Genomic DNA, 14,269 nt, shown 5'->3' with positions numbered 1-14,269 from the left:
CATGAATCATGATACAGTTTTTGTGAAAGTCAATTGTTTATATCTGGTTTGAAATGTCAGCACGAACAGTAGGAGGATAACGGGCGTGCGTCGCCCTCGAAAATCCTACGTACTCGAAGAATTCAGGATCTATATTGAACACTGTTCGATTATTAGATTTGGATCACCTACTAAGTCTTCCCGAAAGCAATTATTCAGGTTGATTCTGCGAGAACATAATTCTGGACACTGTTTTTGCTGTTCTTGATTTTAAAGACTGGAGAGTGTTTTGATTGAATCTACAACGTGGACAGATCGAGTATGAGTAGGTGTGAGTAGTCACTAGTGATCCGGAAACATTCGAGGACAAGCGGAACGAGGATATTCTAATTTCTGGGGTATCGATTCCGAGCTTCACGAGGAAAACAACATTATAGCAATGATATGTTACCTGAAGTGGTGCACTTTTCAGTACAAGATGTAGATAAGGATGTGTCGGATGGTGGTGGTAGACTGCCAAGATTTGGATGAATAAATAATTTCGTCATCCTCGTTCCGCCTCTGCCACTGCCAGCAATTTCCTTGAATCCTTCATCTCCACCAGATATCCCCTATTATATTACTTATTCTTTCATTTATTTCAAAAATCACTGGCTCTCTGCAATGCCAGTAACTCACTCCGTTCCAGTTTCCCATCAGGCACCTCTCCATACTGTTCGTAAACACGAACGCGACGGTGAGAATCACGATTCACACTTTTTTCACTTTCCAACATGGTAGTTTCCTAACTATTTATTTCTCTATGTAAGAACCTGTTATCATCTTGCAGGAATCGGCATCAGAAGACGAGCCTCGAGTCTACGTTCATTACGTCAATTTAGAGAAGAGAAATGATGAATGGGTACCGAAATCTTTGCTACAACCCATGCCATCTACTTCGACGTCCAACGGCGCTGTGCCGTCGAAGAAGCGGAAAAGATCTTCATCGAAAAGGCCCAGTGCATCTGCTTCGCGTAGCTATTCAGCGTTGAGTGACGAGGATAGTTTAGAAGGACGTGATTCGAATGGAAAGCCCGCGGAGGAAGTTGTTATGACTGAAGAGGAGTACGATGTCCAGCATCACAAAAAGATTAATACTCGTCGAAATTTTGCGCAAGTTTGTGTTGGAGAGTGGTTGATAAAGACTTGGTCCGTTGAGTGTTGCTTCTACAGCCTGTTTGAACTTTGCTCATGTTCCATGTTCAGGTATTTTTCACCGTATCCTCTCACTGAAAACGAAGACGCGGAGTCGAGCATTGCTTCACAAGAAAAGGCAATATCGGCTGTCAATCGAATACCCGGTGTCTACAGAATCACTAATCGCTCTCATGGACGAACATCCGATATGCTTGCAGGAGGTATGGGAAGACTAGTAGAGAAAGAGATATTATATGTATGCGAGATGTGCTTCAAATACATGACTGATGCTCCTACATGGGAGTTGCACAAGGTGCGTCTAGTGGTACATCTCATACCTTGCTCGAGCACTAAACTCTTGGTCAACAGAAACATTGCACCGTCAGTCATCCTCCCGGGCGAAAGGTATATCAACGTGGCGCTCATACTATCTGGGAAGTCGATGGCGCCAGAGAAAAGGTACATACGTTCTTCGCCTCATACTCATCGGACTGATATGTTTTCAGTTATACTGCCAGAATTTATCTCTGTTTGGGAAACTATTTATAGATATAAAAACGTTGTTCTTCGACTGCGATAACTGTAAAATGTTCCTTTTGACTTCATCTGAACACGTCTCATGTGCTCACGCTTCGCTACAGTTTTATTCTATATCCTCACTGATGCTACAAGAAACAACGACCATATGCTCGGCTTCTTTTCCAAGGTAAATTTTTTTCTACTCTTTGTTCGAGGATTTGCCTTGATGTAGTCTGATAGGAGAAAGTGTCTTACGATGATTATAACTTGGCATGCATAATCACTCTTCCGCCCTTCCAGCGAAAAGGATTCGGTAGACTCATGATTGAATTCAGTAAGTGGTGAAAGGTCTTTGAGAAGTTTTAGCATTACCTGCCCTCCTATACAGGTTACGAACTCTCCAGGCGGGTAGGAAAAGCTGGAACCCCCGAACGACCACTTTCCGATCTTGGCTTACGCAGTTACCTCGCTTATTGGGTTTCTACATTGATACGATTCTTTCGGTGAGTTTGTAACTCCGAAGTATGGTCTGATCCCAAACGCGTTCTGTATAGCAAACTCTTAGAAGTCATGCCTATGTCCACTGGCCCAAATCCAGTCATCAGCAGGGGAACGCCGCCTGATTTTCGCAGTCCATCCCGAGAGCTGTCTTCTGACGAGGGTTCTGCATATAGACGACGGAAGAGGAATAAAGGTTGGCAAGGAGAGGCATCTGAAGATGAAGTTATCGAAGATATTGATGGTATGTAAAGATCTTTAAGGCTCTTGCACCTTCTTGCACTTACTTCGTATAACACGGCTAAAATGCGCTTTCTGCTACTTACAGAAAAACTCGCTTCTTTCCGCACCTTTATCACAACTCGTAATCCCGACGGCAGTGCTTCCGTCCATCTCAAAATTCAATGCTCATTAGCTGACATTGCCGATGCGACGAATCTACGCGTAGACGATACCGCGTTTGCGTTAAATGAGATGGGAATGTTGAAGAGATGGGGGAAATTGTCCGGTTCGGATGATGAGCAGCCTATGGTTGTTTTGACTCGAGAAATAGTGGAGAAGGTCGCGCAAGAGCGAGGGGTTAAGGACGGATCTGTGTTACACTTGAGTCATGTGAAGCTTTAACCTCATGTTGTATTCTTTGCATACTGTCTATTTGTGATGTTGACTATATATTTCACCTATCGAAACAAACATGATAACCGGGTAATATTGTACTCGCCGCATGGCGCAGACGCGCTTTCCAAGTGCACGTGAACTTCACACCTCTTCCCACTCTTTCCTTCACGCCACCATCTGCGATAACTTTTATTATCTTCCCTTTCCATACGCTACCGTGATACCTTCCCAACCATGCGCTCAACTCGCACCTTACTCAGCGATGTTTCCGAGAGGAGTGAAGAGTCTTCTAACTGTTCGACTAGTGAAGTTCGTTCTAGCGTCGCTAAACGCTCAGCAAACGTTTTAATACAGCCCCGCCTTTAGATTACTTCACAGCACACAAACTCCAATCCAGGCCTCGAAGTTGAAGAACCTCGCCAAGTCCCATGTATTGATATCGAACCAATAGATGAAACGCCCTTTTCTGTGGGTGTTCATTACATGTTCAAGATTTTGTATCTGACTCCGTGAAAGGAATCGTTTTCCGGCATGCTTGACCATGGCGACTTCAATACCACAAGTTTCAGATTAACCAATGACATGAGCTACAATCTTGATGTGATTGTCAATTCCGTTCCTCACTTTCACCTCGCTCTGACATCTAGTCATTCAGCAAATAACTGACATCCAGGAGGTCGATTCTGATTGGGACGACGATGATATTGATGTTAGTGATCTCCTCCCCCTCTGTTAGCTTTATTTTGCTCAAAATTTTCTTCTTGCAGGAAATTGTCGTAATTTCTCGAAAGAGCGAGGTTAACAAGCCAGCCGCCCATAAATCATATCCGACCAAGTCCATCGCCATCAATACTCGCGACCGTAAAAAACTTCTCGACGTAAGTCTTTCATGGGTCCTTGTCGTTTTATGACGTTGATCATCTTCATCTAGAACGTCTTTTCGCTTTCCGAGTTTGATTTCATCGACAATATGATAGACTTTCGAGAAGCTACCTATGGCACACACGCTATCCGAAAGTGCGATACCAACCGAGTCTACATCATGAAAGCTTTTCCTGCAACTCCGTCTCTCAAATGGCCGTTAGAGCTGCGATTACTAGAAATGCTCACAGAGCAAGCTTGCTCTTTCCTTCCATGTATCCTTCGCAGGATCTTTGAGCATCAGACGCTTTTCATTCTTCTAGTACGTGTTTACTTACTGATTTGGAGCGGTTTTGTTCATATGGATCGTGTATAGGAGTCGTATCCAGCTGGAAGTATGCTGGAATATGTACTGCAAGAAGGCGCGTTGGATCCAGACGAAGTGTTATTCTACAGCTCCGAAATAGTAAGCTTTGTTTCTGTTCCAGGTCGATAACATCCCATGCCTATCTGTGTAGGCTGAAGCTATTTCCGTTCTTCATGACGCGAACATCGAACACTGCAAGATCAATCCTGCAAACGTGATGATTGGCGACGATGGTCACCTTGTCCTGACCAATTTCGAAATCGCCAGAGTCGACGGCATCAAATCCTCAGGAGTTGATCAGAACCAGAATCAGACTCTTCGGGATTGTGAGTATCGGGCTCCAGAAGTCCTTCTTCGGTGGGAACACGACAACTCAGTAGATTGCTGGGCTTTGGGGTGTTTGATATATTTCATGACTTATGGCAAAGTGCGTTGTCTCATCTTGCTGTAGTTGTCTTTTTCACACTTCCATTTACATGCTAGCATCCCTTTCCCCTGATTGCTTTCGATCAAGCGCAAGTGTACAAACAAGTCCTACGTGGCGGTTCCTCAACTGTCTATAACGATGGTCGAATGGAGTCCTCTGCTCTAGATCTAATGCTCAAAGTAACATCCTTCTATTAGACAGCTACCTGAAGGCTCATCGTTCCTAGTGTCTAGAACGCAACCCTCGGTTACGCCCTGACATAGAAGCGATCAAGCAGCACGAGTACTTCATTTCAATGTCAGTCGCCTTGCTTTTGGAGCATTCTCGACTGATATTCTCACAGCACATGGTCAATCATTCGAAAAAAGGGCATTATCGGTTCGTAACTTCTACGTATTCGAATGGTCCATCAATGAATTTGGTTTAGCCCCGTACATTCCTAATTCTTCGAATCCTGTAGGAGCCCCTCTCCACGATGTACAAAGTCCCCGCGAAGAAACCGATCCAGCTTTCGTTCAAACACCGAGCAATTGGGAGCTTCTGAAGTCTGCTTCTTCGAAAACATCAATTTCCTCCCTTCAAGCAAGGAATAGTGTTCAAGATATTTTACCTACGATATTCCGTTCTCCGTCTCTAGACGAACTCAAGATGAAGTCTAATCAATCACGACTGGCAGAAGATCATTCGGCCTCGCCTCAAAAGTCATTTATGAACCGCATGTCCTCATACGAATCTCTCCAGCGTAGTCCTATCGTCAATAAACTAACTCAGCAAGAACGTCTGTCGCTGTTCTGGGAATCATTGGACAAAGATGTCAACGCAGACCCACCGAAACCTGCGCGCGTTTTAGGTATCCCTGTGTCTTCCTCCGAATCTCAAATTCAAGAACCTCTGAGTCAAGTTTCAAGACTGCGTCGACAACGCTCGTCAATCATCACCCAAACCAATAATCGACTATCTCAACTTATGGCTACACATAACAAACTACGCAAACTCCGACGCCCAAAGAGCACTCCGGCTTTTACCCATCCCGACGTAATCATGAAAAGTGGCACTAAGATCGATGAGTACGAGTTACCCAACGGTATCAAGCAAATCGGGAGTGGGATTGGCTTCACGTATACGGTTCCAGCTGCTGCTAAGTCAAAATCTTCTATATGTACTCCTACAAGTATTCCACGACGGTCACATTCTATCATGCCTTCAATCGGAGTGGGTATAGGACTTGGATTGCGGAATTTTGGTGGTGGCATCTTGCGAACCAGATTGAGGCGGGAAGGGCATGTCGACCCAGACCTTGGTCGTCAGGATCATCATACTCGATTTTACAACCCACAAAATACTGGGATGAATTCAGTGCACGAGGATGTCACGGCAGAGGTGGATGCAGAGCAGCAGGACGTGTTTCGCTATGGTTCGACATGGAGTTTATTACCTTCAGAAGCGTGCAAGTGTACAACGCTATCTCCTTGTTTGGACCAAATCTCTCCTGTTACCGCAACGGATTCGACCGTTTATTCACCGATGTCGAATTTCTGACTTTTATTATCCGAGTCTGAAAAAAGAGGAAAAGAGGGTGAATTCGAGACGGAGGGTGTATGATAAGAATTTGTATGCCAAGGTTGACGTTGAGACTTCGAATCTGCACGGTGGGTATTCCGTAAATTTGAGTCTTGACGCGACGTACGGGTTACGGAGAGAGATAGAGTTGTTTCGAGAAGTTGACACCACAAGGAAGTCCCTAGGAAATCAAGGTTTAGCAAAAAGATCCAGTACTTACAAGGATCGAGAAGACGTCGAACAGCGTTGAACTCACACGGGAAGAGATGACGGTAAAACGTTCTGAAACGTCGGACAACCATAAGTTTGTGTTAGTACCACACCGGTAATGCATTATGTAGACATGCCAGAGACAGAATTGAGGCCAAAGTAAAAAAACTAAATGTGACACTGTCGTGCCGGGAAGAGGTCGTGAACAGGGTCGGCGAAGCCGCAGGGCTGGAAATTTTCCTTAATTAGTGACGTCGGATGTATGTAGCCGGAGCGGGAAAATGATACTATATAAGAAGAGATTTTTGCCCGAGCGCTGATCGAAGCGCTCGACTGTCTGCAATAGGTCTGCAAGCAAGTTTAGTTCCACCCATTATGGCACTGTCAAGAGGGCCTACTCCCACGGAATAGTCACACCTGACGGGAACGCTTTTCCCGGCCGAGAAATATATAGGGAAATGAGAAGAGCAATCGCCGATTTCCCCTCAGTGAATAAAATTCTTTCCCATAAGGAAATAATTAGGTTTTACGGACGGGAAATGAGTAAAATATTAACTGTATTTCCCAATTTAGAAATATAGTATTTTTCATCAGATGAAGATTATCTTTCGCCTTTGATAATGATTATCTTTCGCATTAGATAAAGATTACCTATTACAAAAGATAAAGATAATCTTTCGCGCTAGATAATTTTTAGATTGCGCGCTAGGGAAATGGAAAATTTCCCGGTTCGCGAAACCAAATAGCTTAGCGCCTCTTAGCGCCCACCCAGACATATGAGTGGCACTCACTCTAGTTGTCACAGCTCGACACCCATTGGCACTATCTACAGGTTGCAGGGTTAATGAATCGATAGGTTGGTTTTTGCTGAGTTTTTGGTAGAGGTGGCATGCTTAGCCACTCATGTCTTTAGGTGGGCGCTAAGAGGCGCTAAGCTATTTGGTTTCGCGAACCGGGAAATTTTCCATTTCCCTAGCGCGCAATCTAAAAATTATCTAGCGCGAAAGATTATCTTTATCTTTTGTAATAGGTAATCTTTATCTAATGCGAAAGATAATCATTATCAAAGGCGAAAGATAATCTTCATCTGATGAAAAATACTATATTTCTAAATTGGGAAATACAGTTAATATTTTACTCATTTCCCGTCCGTAAAACCTAATTATTTCCTTATGGGAAAGAATTTTATTCACTGAGGGGAAATCGGCGATTGCTCTTCTCATTTCCCTATATATTTCTCGGCCGGGAAAAGCGTTCCCGTCAGGTGTGAGTCACTCCAAGTCATCCTGGTCGATAACCCATTTCAATCCTTGTTGCACTGTACACAAGTCTACTTCCTGAAGATATATTTTTATTCGTATTAGTTATGTACAATGTACATAGACCCCTCGCGCTCCAGCCTCTTGCACCGTGGATCTAGACGGGGAGAATCACCCGAAAGTGACTCTTCTTCTGGTATCCACATTGTCTATTTACGGATCCCCCGTTTTCTCATTTCATCTAATCCAGTAAGTAGCTGCTCTCCTCTCCTGTTCTCTTGTTGACTAACCTCGTGTCTCTCATCCTTCTATCAACATTTTGACAAACTACATGCACTCGTTCCTCGCGACTACAGGTGGAAACAATCAACTCAAACGCGACTTCCTCTGTCTTCCTTATTCATTTTGTATTCGGGCTGGGAACCCCGAACGCATTCAAGTTTCTTCAAGAGGAAAAACTGGCATGTCGACGATCTTGAACACTCGGAGCTCTATCCAATAAGAATCCAGTCATCCAGCTGACCCTTGGATCAGCCAATTTCACCGTTTGTGGGCCGATTATGACTATTAGGATGACTGGCGTCAGGTATAAATGAGAATGTTACGTTCGCCCTCTCTGACCAACATATCACAATGTTTGCTCTTCGAGCTCTGACCAGCATCATCTGTGCAGCCATTAGTGTGGGCGCGGCCTCTCCACAAGTTCGATTGGGGACAACCACACTGGTCGGAAGGGATGTGACGCTCTTAAAACAAGACTTCTTTGGTGGTAAGAGTATCCATAATTTTTTTTTGTATCAACGCACTACATATTTTCTTTACTGCTGTAGGCATCCCTTTCGCGGAACCACCTCTTGGGAGTCTTCGCCTCCTGCCCCCAGTGCTGAAGACCAGTCTTAACGCTACTACATTCGATGCTAGCAATTTTGGATTTTCGTGCTTGCAGTCAGTAAGTATGTTGTCTTCGGTCAAATTTGGCACATAGAACTGACTTGGCAATCATAGGGAGTTCCTATTGCTGAATTGTCGGAAGATTGTTTGACGATAAATGTTTTCCGGCCATCTGGTGTAGAATCAAACGCTTCCCTTCCGGTGATGTTCTGGTAAGGGCAATTCCACATACTCAGTCACAGTGGCTCAACTTCCCCTATCCTGATACTACATAGGACCTACGGTGGGGGCTTTCAAGCAGGATCTTCGGCTGAGTTCAATGCAAGTGCAATCGTAGCTCAAAGTGTTGTCCGGGTAAGAATTCAAAGAATACTTTTTTCCACTGGGATCCTTTTATACTATCGTATGCAGGGAACTCCCATCGTCTACGTGAATTTCAATTACCGCCTTGGGCCCTTGGGATTCCCTCAAGGACAAGAGGCAGCGAATCGCAAAGTCTTGAATTTAGCACTACACGATCAGATCGCAGCTTTGACATGGGTTCAAGAAAATATTGGTGCCTTTGGAGGGGATAAGAACAAGGTAAACCGAACCAGCATATTTCTTCTGAGTTAATGATAATTATTCAATGCAGGTCACAGTATTTGGAGAAAGCGCAGGAGCAATCATGACGTCCGTCCAGCTCTTGAATCCTTCATTTTCAAAGTTTGCAAGAGCAGCGGTAAGTTTCCGCACGTGTTCACCAGACTCATTGTGTAATTGTTCCTCCAGATCCTTGAGTCAGGTTCAGCTGCAAGTTCTCTGACGTTTGATGCTCAACACCGACAGGTGGATTGGGATAATTTTGTCGCAGGAGTTCCTGGTTGTGCGGAACTGTCGAACACGAACAATACATTCGGCTGTTTGCAATCTGTCAATACTACAGCCATCCTTAGTGGTTTAGTCATCGCCCAGAATGAAGCACCAGAGGAGATTCCATGGAATCCTACTATTGACGGGGAAGGTGGATTTATGCCAGAACTCCCATCGTTACTCTTCGCACAGGGAACGTTTGCCAAGATACCATTCATCTCTGGAACAAACTTGGACGAAGGTTTGTAGCGTTTACGTTTTCTACCTGCCACTGAATTTCATTTGTTTATTCATCTGCCTATCTTCAGGAACATCCTTCACTCCGCCCACTGTTAATTACACCACGGAGCTCATTATGGACCTTCTTGTAGCCAACTTTTCTCCTCCAGCCGTTCCCTCCATTTCGGAAACTCAGCTGGAAAATGCAATAATGCGCTTGCTGGAATTATACCCGGACGTACCCGCTCTTGGTTCACCTTTCAATACCGGAAATGACACCTTTGGGCTCAGTTCAGGATACAAACGAGTTGCTGCTCTACGTAAGTAGTTTAACTTGTTACAGCCTTTAGGGCGACTCATTGAGTGGTCGATATGGAGTTGGAGACATTAGCTTTCAGTCTCAGCGACGGCTGTGGATACAGACAGCGAGTAATGCGGGTGTGAAGACTTTCAGCTACCTGTTCACGCAACCACAACCCACCAATCCGGCTTACCTTGGTGGTAAGTTTTCCGCCTGTCGTCCGCTTCTACACAATAGTGTTCACATGTACCAAAGTGTCTCATGGGTCAGAAATTGCCTTCGTTTATGGTGCACCACCAAACGCAACTGCTTCTGCGACTGGATTGAGCGAGGCAATGATTGAATACTGGGTTTCGTTCGCTACGAGCCTGGACCCAAATGATGGAAAGGGCATTTCTCGTGAGCAAAATCTCGTCGAACAACTTGTGCACGATTCTAGTACTTAGCCGAAATTACCTTGCGTTATCATCCTCCAGGTCCAACGTGGGAGCAGTATACTCCTCAAAACCAAGTGAAATCAATATTAAGCTTACCGCGTATTGTGACCTGACCTGCCTTCTTTCCATAGGTTGTCATACAACTGAACGGCGATAATACAACTATGATCCCGGATGATTATCGCAAAGCAGGAATTGACTTCATGAACTCAATGCCTTTGACCTTTCACCATAGACGCTCCTTGTAAATTGAAATAGGTTTTCATTCTCCTCAGTCCTCTACCCATCTCCACTGCATATACCAGAAAATACTGATACATCTAAAAAATCTAAATGGACTTGGTTTGGATTGTTGTGAGAAGAAAGGGTCTCTTGAACTGCACGAATCCCGGTAGGGCGACGTATAATCATCATGGGTCTTTTATTTCATTTATTTTGGAGCGTTAACACTTTCGGGCAAACTACACAAGGTTGTTTTCTTGCAAGGCATGACGCTAAGTTTATTTCTCAGGGGTTACACGGAGGCTTCATACATAGAAAGAAAGAAAACTCGGCGAGTACGCTGTAAAGCGAATAAACTCCACGGTGTCGAAGATAGATGCACATCGACTGGGACCGGTTGACCCTTGAGCTTGGGCCTTCACCGTGACAACGATTTCGCAACCCAGAACGAAGGCATAGAAAATGTTACTATTACCGGTTCCATGGCTAATGTGACCCAAGTGGCATTGCTTCTTTTACAAAGTAGCATGATCCTCAGTCATTCCTTACCCCCATCGACATTAATCTCGCTTCGGATGGCCATGGGCTCCAGTGGGATTTGGAAAATTTAGGTCCGGAAGTTGAGTGCAGACCAGCACACTAGACTAGCTCCTTCCGTTCATCGACTTTAGCTTCAACGGGGAAATATGCTCCGGCAGCAGTAGTGAGCCTCTCGGAAAGCTGCCAAATCTCAACGACTTGCCTCTTCCCCTCATATGGCGCCGCTCTTCGATTCCGAACCTATCGCTTCAATCCACTATCTGTGTCATTCAACTTACCATACTTCTATCTTTCGTACCAACCCTTCACTTGGCCTCTCTGCCTTCTCCTTTGTCTCGTTGGAAGGGTGCACGAAATGGCATTTGCTATTGTCGCTCTCCTCGTCCTTTCTCTCCTCATTTACTACTACTCCCAGTCGAAGTCTTCCTGCCGATGCCCTCTTCCTCCAGGTCCAGAGAAGCTTCCAATAGTGGAAAACCTGTTTCATATACCCAACGGGGGGTTCATATGGCTTGAGTATGCCCAGATGTGCCGGAAATACGGTAAGCACGTACTTATACACGTTGTGTGCCCGAAGTGAACCTTCTTTCTTCATCAGAGTCAGACATTATTCATCTGGGTGCACTCGGGAATTCAATCATCGTTTTGAATTCTAACAAGGCAGTCAACGATCTTTTGGACATCAAGTCCTCCATATACTCGAGTCGACCTCAAACGGTAATGTTGGGAGAACTTATGGGGTAAAAGCATACACCATGTCTACGACTTTGGCCATTTCACCAACTATTTACTATTGCAGATGGGGATCTTCAACTGTATTGAGGCCCAACGACGATTTGTGGAAGGGACAGCGGAAGATTATGAATCAAGCGATGCCTCCCAATGATACGCAGCGGTTCCACCCCAAACTATTGAATCTAACGCATGATCTCCTTCGAGCTCTTCCTCACTCTGACGATGTTGTAAAAACTCTACGGACGTGAGCAATGCAATACGGGCTTCCGATGGAGCGGCTTATTCCTTTCTTTCTTTTATAGTTGGGCTGCGACGTTCATCATAGATGTCACCTATGGTCTCGATGTAGAGGTGGCAGAAACATACCTCCCTACAGCTATAGCAGTAATAGAATCAATGTCGATTGCCGCAATGCCTGGTGCATTTTATGTGGATCAACTTCCAATCTGTGCGTATGGTTCTTGAGTGTTCTCAAGTGTTTTGACATGCGCTTTTCTAGTAAAATATATTCCTGCGTGGTTTCCTGGAGCAAGTTTCAAGCGCAAAGCTAGAGAGTGGTCCAAAATGCGTATTAAAATGACTGAGCTTACCTTCAATTCTGTAAAACAGAAACTTGTATGGAATTGCCCCATATGCATTGACCTCCATTGAGCACTGAAGAAAAACAGGCAACGGGGACTGCTACGCCATCCTTGACCTCGGTGGCCCTCGGAAAGATGGACCATAAGCTCGACTTGGCAAAACAAGAAGAGCTTATTAAAACAGCTTCAGTGACCGCATATGCAGGTGAACAAAAGGATCCAACGTTAGTCGCAGTTACTATCCTTGCTCACAGAGTCCCTTTATGTTTCTAGCAGGTTCAGACACCACTGTTTCCGCGTTAGGTAGGTACTAACCTCCAGCTCAACATGGCCCAATAGAAACGGTTTTTCAGGAGCGTTTATCTTGGCCATGCTCATGAGTCCGGAAATCCAAGCCACAGCTCATCTTGAAATTGAACAGGCACTTGGGCCCGGTAATTTACCCAACTTTGGTGATGAAGCGTCGCTGCCATATATCACAGCAGTCGTTCGAGAAACGATGAGACATAATCCCGTCGCGCCGCTCGGTGCGTGTACTACTAGTAGTTCATCAAGTACCAAACCCTTTGATGACTTGATTTTTCTGTCCAGCCGTTCCGCATGAACTTACACAAGATGATATCTATAAAGGATATTTCCTGCCCAAAGGCTCTCTGATCATGGCAAACGTTTGGTAAACATTGATAATCACCAAAAATTCCTTAGTGTTCATTTTTTTTCGGTTTCGGAAATGTATGTGCAGGTCGATTCTTCACGATGAAGAGGATTATCCAGAACCAGATTTGTTCAACCCTTCGCGCTTTCTTGATGCTGATGGGAAGATTGATCCTGAAGTCAAAGATCCCACTATCCCTGCATTTGGATTTGGGAGGCGTGTCTGTGTAAGTCTCCGAATCATACTGTCAATTTAAATTTACAACTGAATCCGTCTCGATAGCCCGGAAAACATATGGCTCTTGCTTCGTTATGGATCGTTGTTGCCTCTATTCTGGCTTGTTACTCTATCGAGCCAGAGCTTGATGAGAACGGGAACCTAATAAAGCCCAAAGCCAAGTGGTATTCAGGGCCAACTTTGTTCAATCACCCACTTCCTTTCAAGTGTCGTTTTGTCCCTCGTTCGAAGGATGTAGAAGTTTCTTTAGCGTTGCACTTGAGTGCTTGATAATACTCGTAGAACCCAACTGACATATACACTACTTAATACTTTATTCTGACATTTTCCTTTTGTTAAGGTAGGTAGGTGTTTGTAACGCACCAAGGAAGATCAGGCTGTTTCGGCGCAGAGTAATCGATTATGTCTGCGGCGAGCGACATGATCTACAAATTGAAAATATTGTCAAGTCATTGGCGTGCTCGCCATCGAATCAATTTCCATTCCCGCATCGGTGAACATATGCGTGCCCACCGCAGAAGCAACTTGCGAGGATTTAGAAGAGAACTCGACTAACTGATCGCTGAACAAAGAATGAATCAGAAGTTTGAAACGTCGTGGCTGAGCTCCCTACCGTTTACGATCCCTCAATGTTGTGAGCATCTCAATCACATTATCTTGATCAACAATATCCAGATCACCCCCCGGAAGGTTGTCTGCCAGGTTTTTGGCGGTCAGAAGGAGTGTTTTGAACTCATTCGTCTATGCCAATCGAAAGCGATTATGGTTGCCTTTCAGCCAGTAGAAGTTGAAACTAACCGCTTGGAGGACCGCCTGCTTCGCCTGAGGAGTGGATATACCGTCTGGCTTCTGCGTTAATTCGAGGACTGTGACGAGCTTCAACAATAGGCTGTCGTACACTGTAGATGGGATGGTGTTGGCCATAAACCACTTAATTTCACGTGCAATGAAATTTGCAGAAAATATAAAGAGTACCAGATATATAGGTCTTCTAGCAAATGCTTTACGGCCGCCTAGCGTAATGGTTAACGCGCTAGTTTCCGGAGACGTTTAGCTAGAGATTGTGGGTTCGAGTCCCATGGTGGTCGTTCGATGTTTTTTCTTTTTCGTTTCATACCTTATTCG

At 44.8% G+C, this 14,269-nt stretch overlaps 5 protein-coding genes and 1 non-coding gene across 6 annotated transcripts; 5 read left to right on the top strand and 1 right to left on the bottom strand.

Annotated features, from left to right (window-relative positions):
* Nucleotides 1–527: 527 nt before the first annotated feature.
* Nucleotides 528–2,878, top strand: C8R40DRAFT_1078516 (acyl-CoA N-acyltransferase). Its single transcript, XM_046227018.1, has 10 exons — nucleotides 528–715; nucleotides 789–1,167; nucleotides 1,225–1,468; nucleotides 1,525–1,614; nucleotides 1,662–1,737; nucleotides 1,797–1,861; nucleotides 1,915–2,008; nucleotides 2,063–2,177; nucleotides 2,229–2,416; nucleotides 2,501–2,878. The coding sequence occupies exons 1-10, from the start codon at nucleotides 643–645 to the stop codon at nucleotides 2,794–2,796; spliced, it is 1,620 nt and encodes a 539-aa protein (XP_046092611.1). The 5' UTR covers nucleotides 528–642; the 3' UTR covers nucleotides 2,797–2,878.
* A 46-nt stretch (nucleotides 2,879–2,924) lies between these two features.
* Nucleotides 2,925–6,184, top strand: C8R40DRAFT_49119 (kinase-like domain-containing protein). Its single transcript, XM_046235235.1, has 12 exons — nucleotides 2,925–3,099; nucleotides 3,157–3,258; nucleotides 3,307–3,390; nucleotides 3,446–3,499; nucleotides 3,558–3,668; nucleotides 3,722–3,973; nucleotides 4,028–4,117; nucleotides 4,170–4,445; nucleotides 4,502–4,624; nucleotides 4,672–4,742; nucleotides 4,789–4,823; nucleotides 4,873–6,184. Exons 1-12 carry the CDS (start codon nucleotides 3,025–3,027, stop codon nucleotides 5,982–5,984), a joined length of 2,385 nt encoding a protein of 794 aa, XP_046092610.1. The 5' UTR covers nucleotides 2,925–3,024; the 3' UTR covers nucleotides 5,985–6,184.
* Nucleotides 6,185–8,107: 1,923 nt separating this feature from the next.
* On the top strand, nucleotides 8,108–10,422 carry C8R40DRAFT_1031872 (extracellular triacylglycerol lipase precursor; the record flags this gene model as incomplete). Its single annotated transcript, XM_046223209.1, has 12 exons — nucleotides 8,108–8,243; nucleotides 8,305–8,427; nucleotides 8,484–8,577; nucleotides 8,641–8,719; nucleotides 8,777–8,947; nucleotides 9,000–9,086; nucleotides 9,137–9,458; nucleotides 9,526–9,756; nucleotides 9,815–9,934; nucleotides 9,993–10,136; nucleotides 10,214–10,248; nucleotides 10,306–10,422. 12 exons carry the CDS (start codon nucleotides 8,108–8,110, stop codon nucleotides 10,420–10,422), a joined length of 1,659 nt encoding a protein of 552 aa, XP_046092609.1.
* Nucleotides 10,423–11,017: 595 nt separating this feature from the next.
* On the top strand, nucleotides 11,018–13,622 carry C8R40DRAFT_48899 (cytochrome P450). Its single transcript, XM_046235224.1, has 11 exons — nucleotides 11,018–11,478; nucleotides 11,535–11,676; nucleotides 11,736–11,915; nucleotides 11,974–12,119; nucleotides 12,171–12,286; nucleotides 12,340–12,457; nucleotides 12,526–12,555; nucleotides 12,606–12,779; nucleotides 12,844–12,925; nucleotides 12,995–13,133; nucleotides 13,190–13,622. Exons 1-11 carry the CDS (start codon nucleotides 11,292–11,294, stop codon nucleotides 13,412–13,414), a joined length of 1,539 nt encoding a protein of 512 aa, XP_046092608.1. The 5' UTR covers nucleotides 11,018–11,291; the 3' UTR covers nucleotides 13,415–13,622.
* C8R40DRAFT_1078493 (uncharacterized protein) lies at nucleotides 13,267–14,239 on the bottom strand. The gene is made up of 3 exons (XM_046227017.1): nucleotides 13,943–14,239; nucleotides 13,758–13,885; nucleotides 13,267–13,706 (listed from the first exon to the last, which is right to left on the bottom strand). The coding sequence occupies exons 1-3, from the start codon at nucleotides 14,066–14,068 to the stop codon at nucleotides 13,589–13,591; spliced, it is 372 nt and encodes a 123-aa protein (XP_046092607.1). The 5' UTR covers nucleotides 14,069–14,239; the 3' UTR covers nucleotides 13,267–13,588.
* On the top strand, nucleotides 14,152–14,232 carry C8R40DRAFT_t13. Its single transcript has one exon. It is a non-coding gene; the product is annotated as a tRNA-Arg (tRNA).
* Nucleotides 14,240–14,269: the final 30 nt, after the last annotated feature.

This window comes from Lentinula edodes, assembly GCF_021015755.1.
Source record: "Lentinula edodes strain Le(Bin) 0899 ss11 chromosome Unknown C8R40scaffold_1, whole genome shotgun sequence".
NCBI classification, from domain to species: Eukaryota; Fungi; Basidiomycota; class Agaricomycetes; order Agaricales; family Omphalotaceae; genus Lentinula; species Lentinula edodes.
This window is presented reverse-complemented; position numbering and strand designations above follow the sequence as displayed.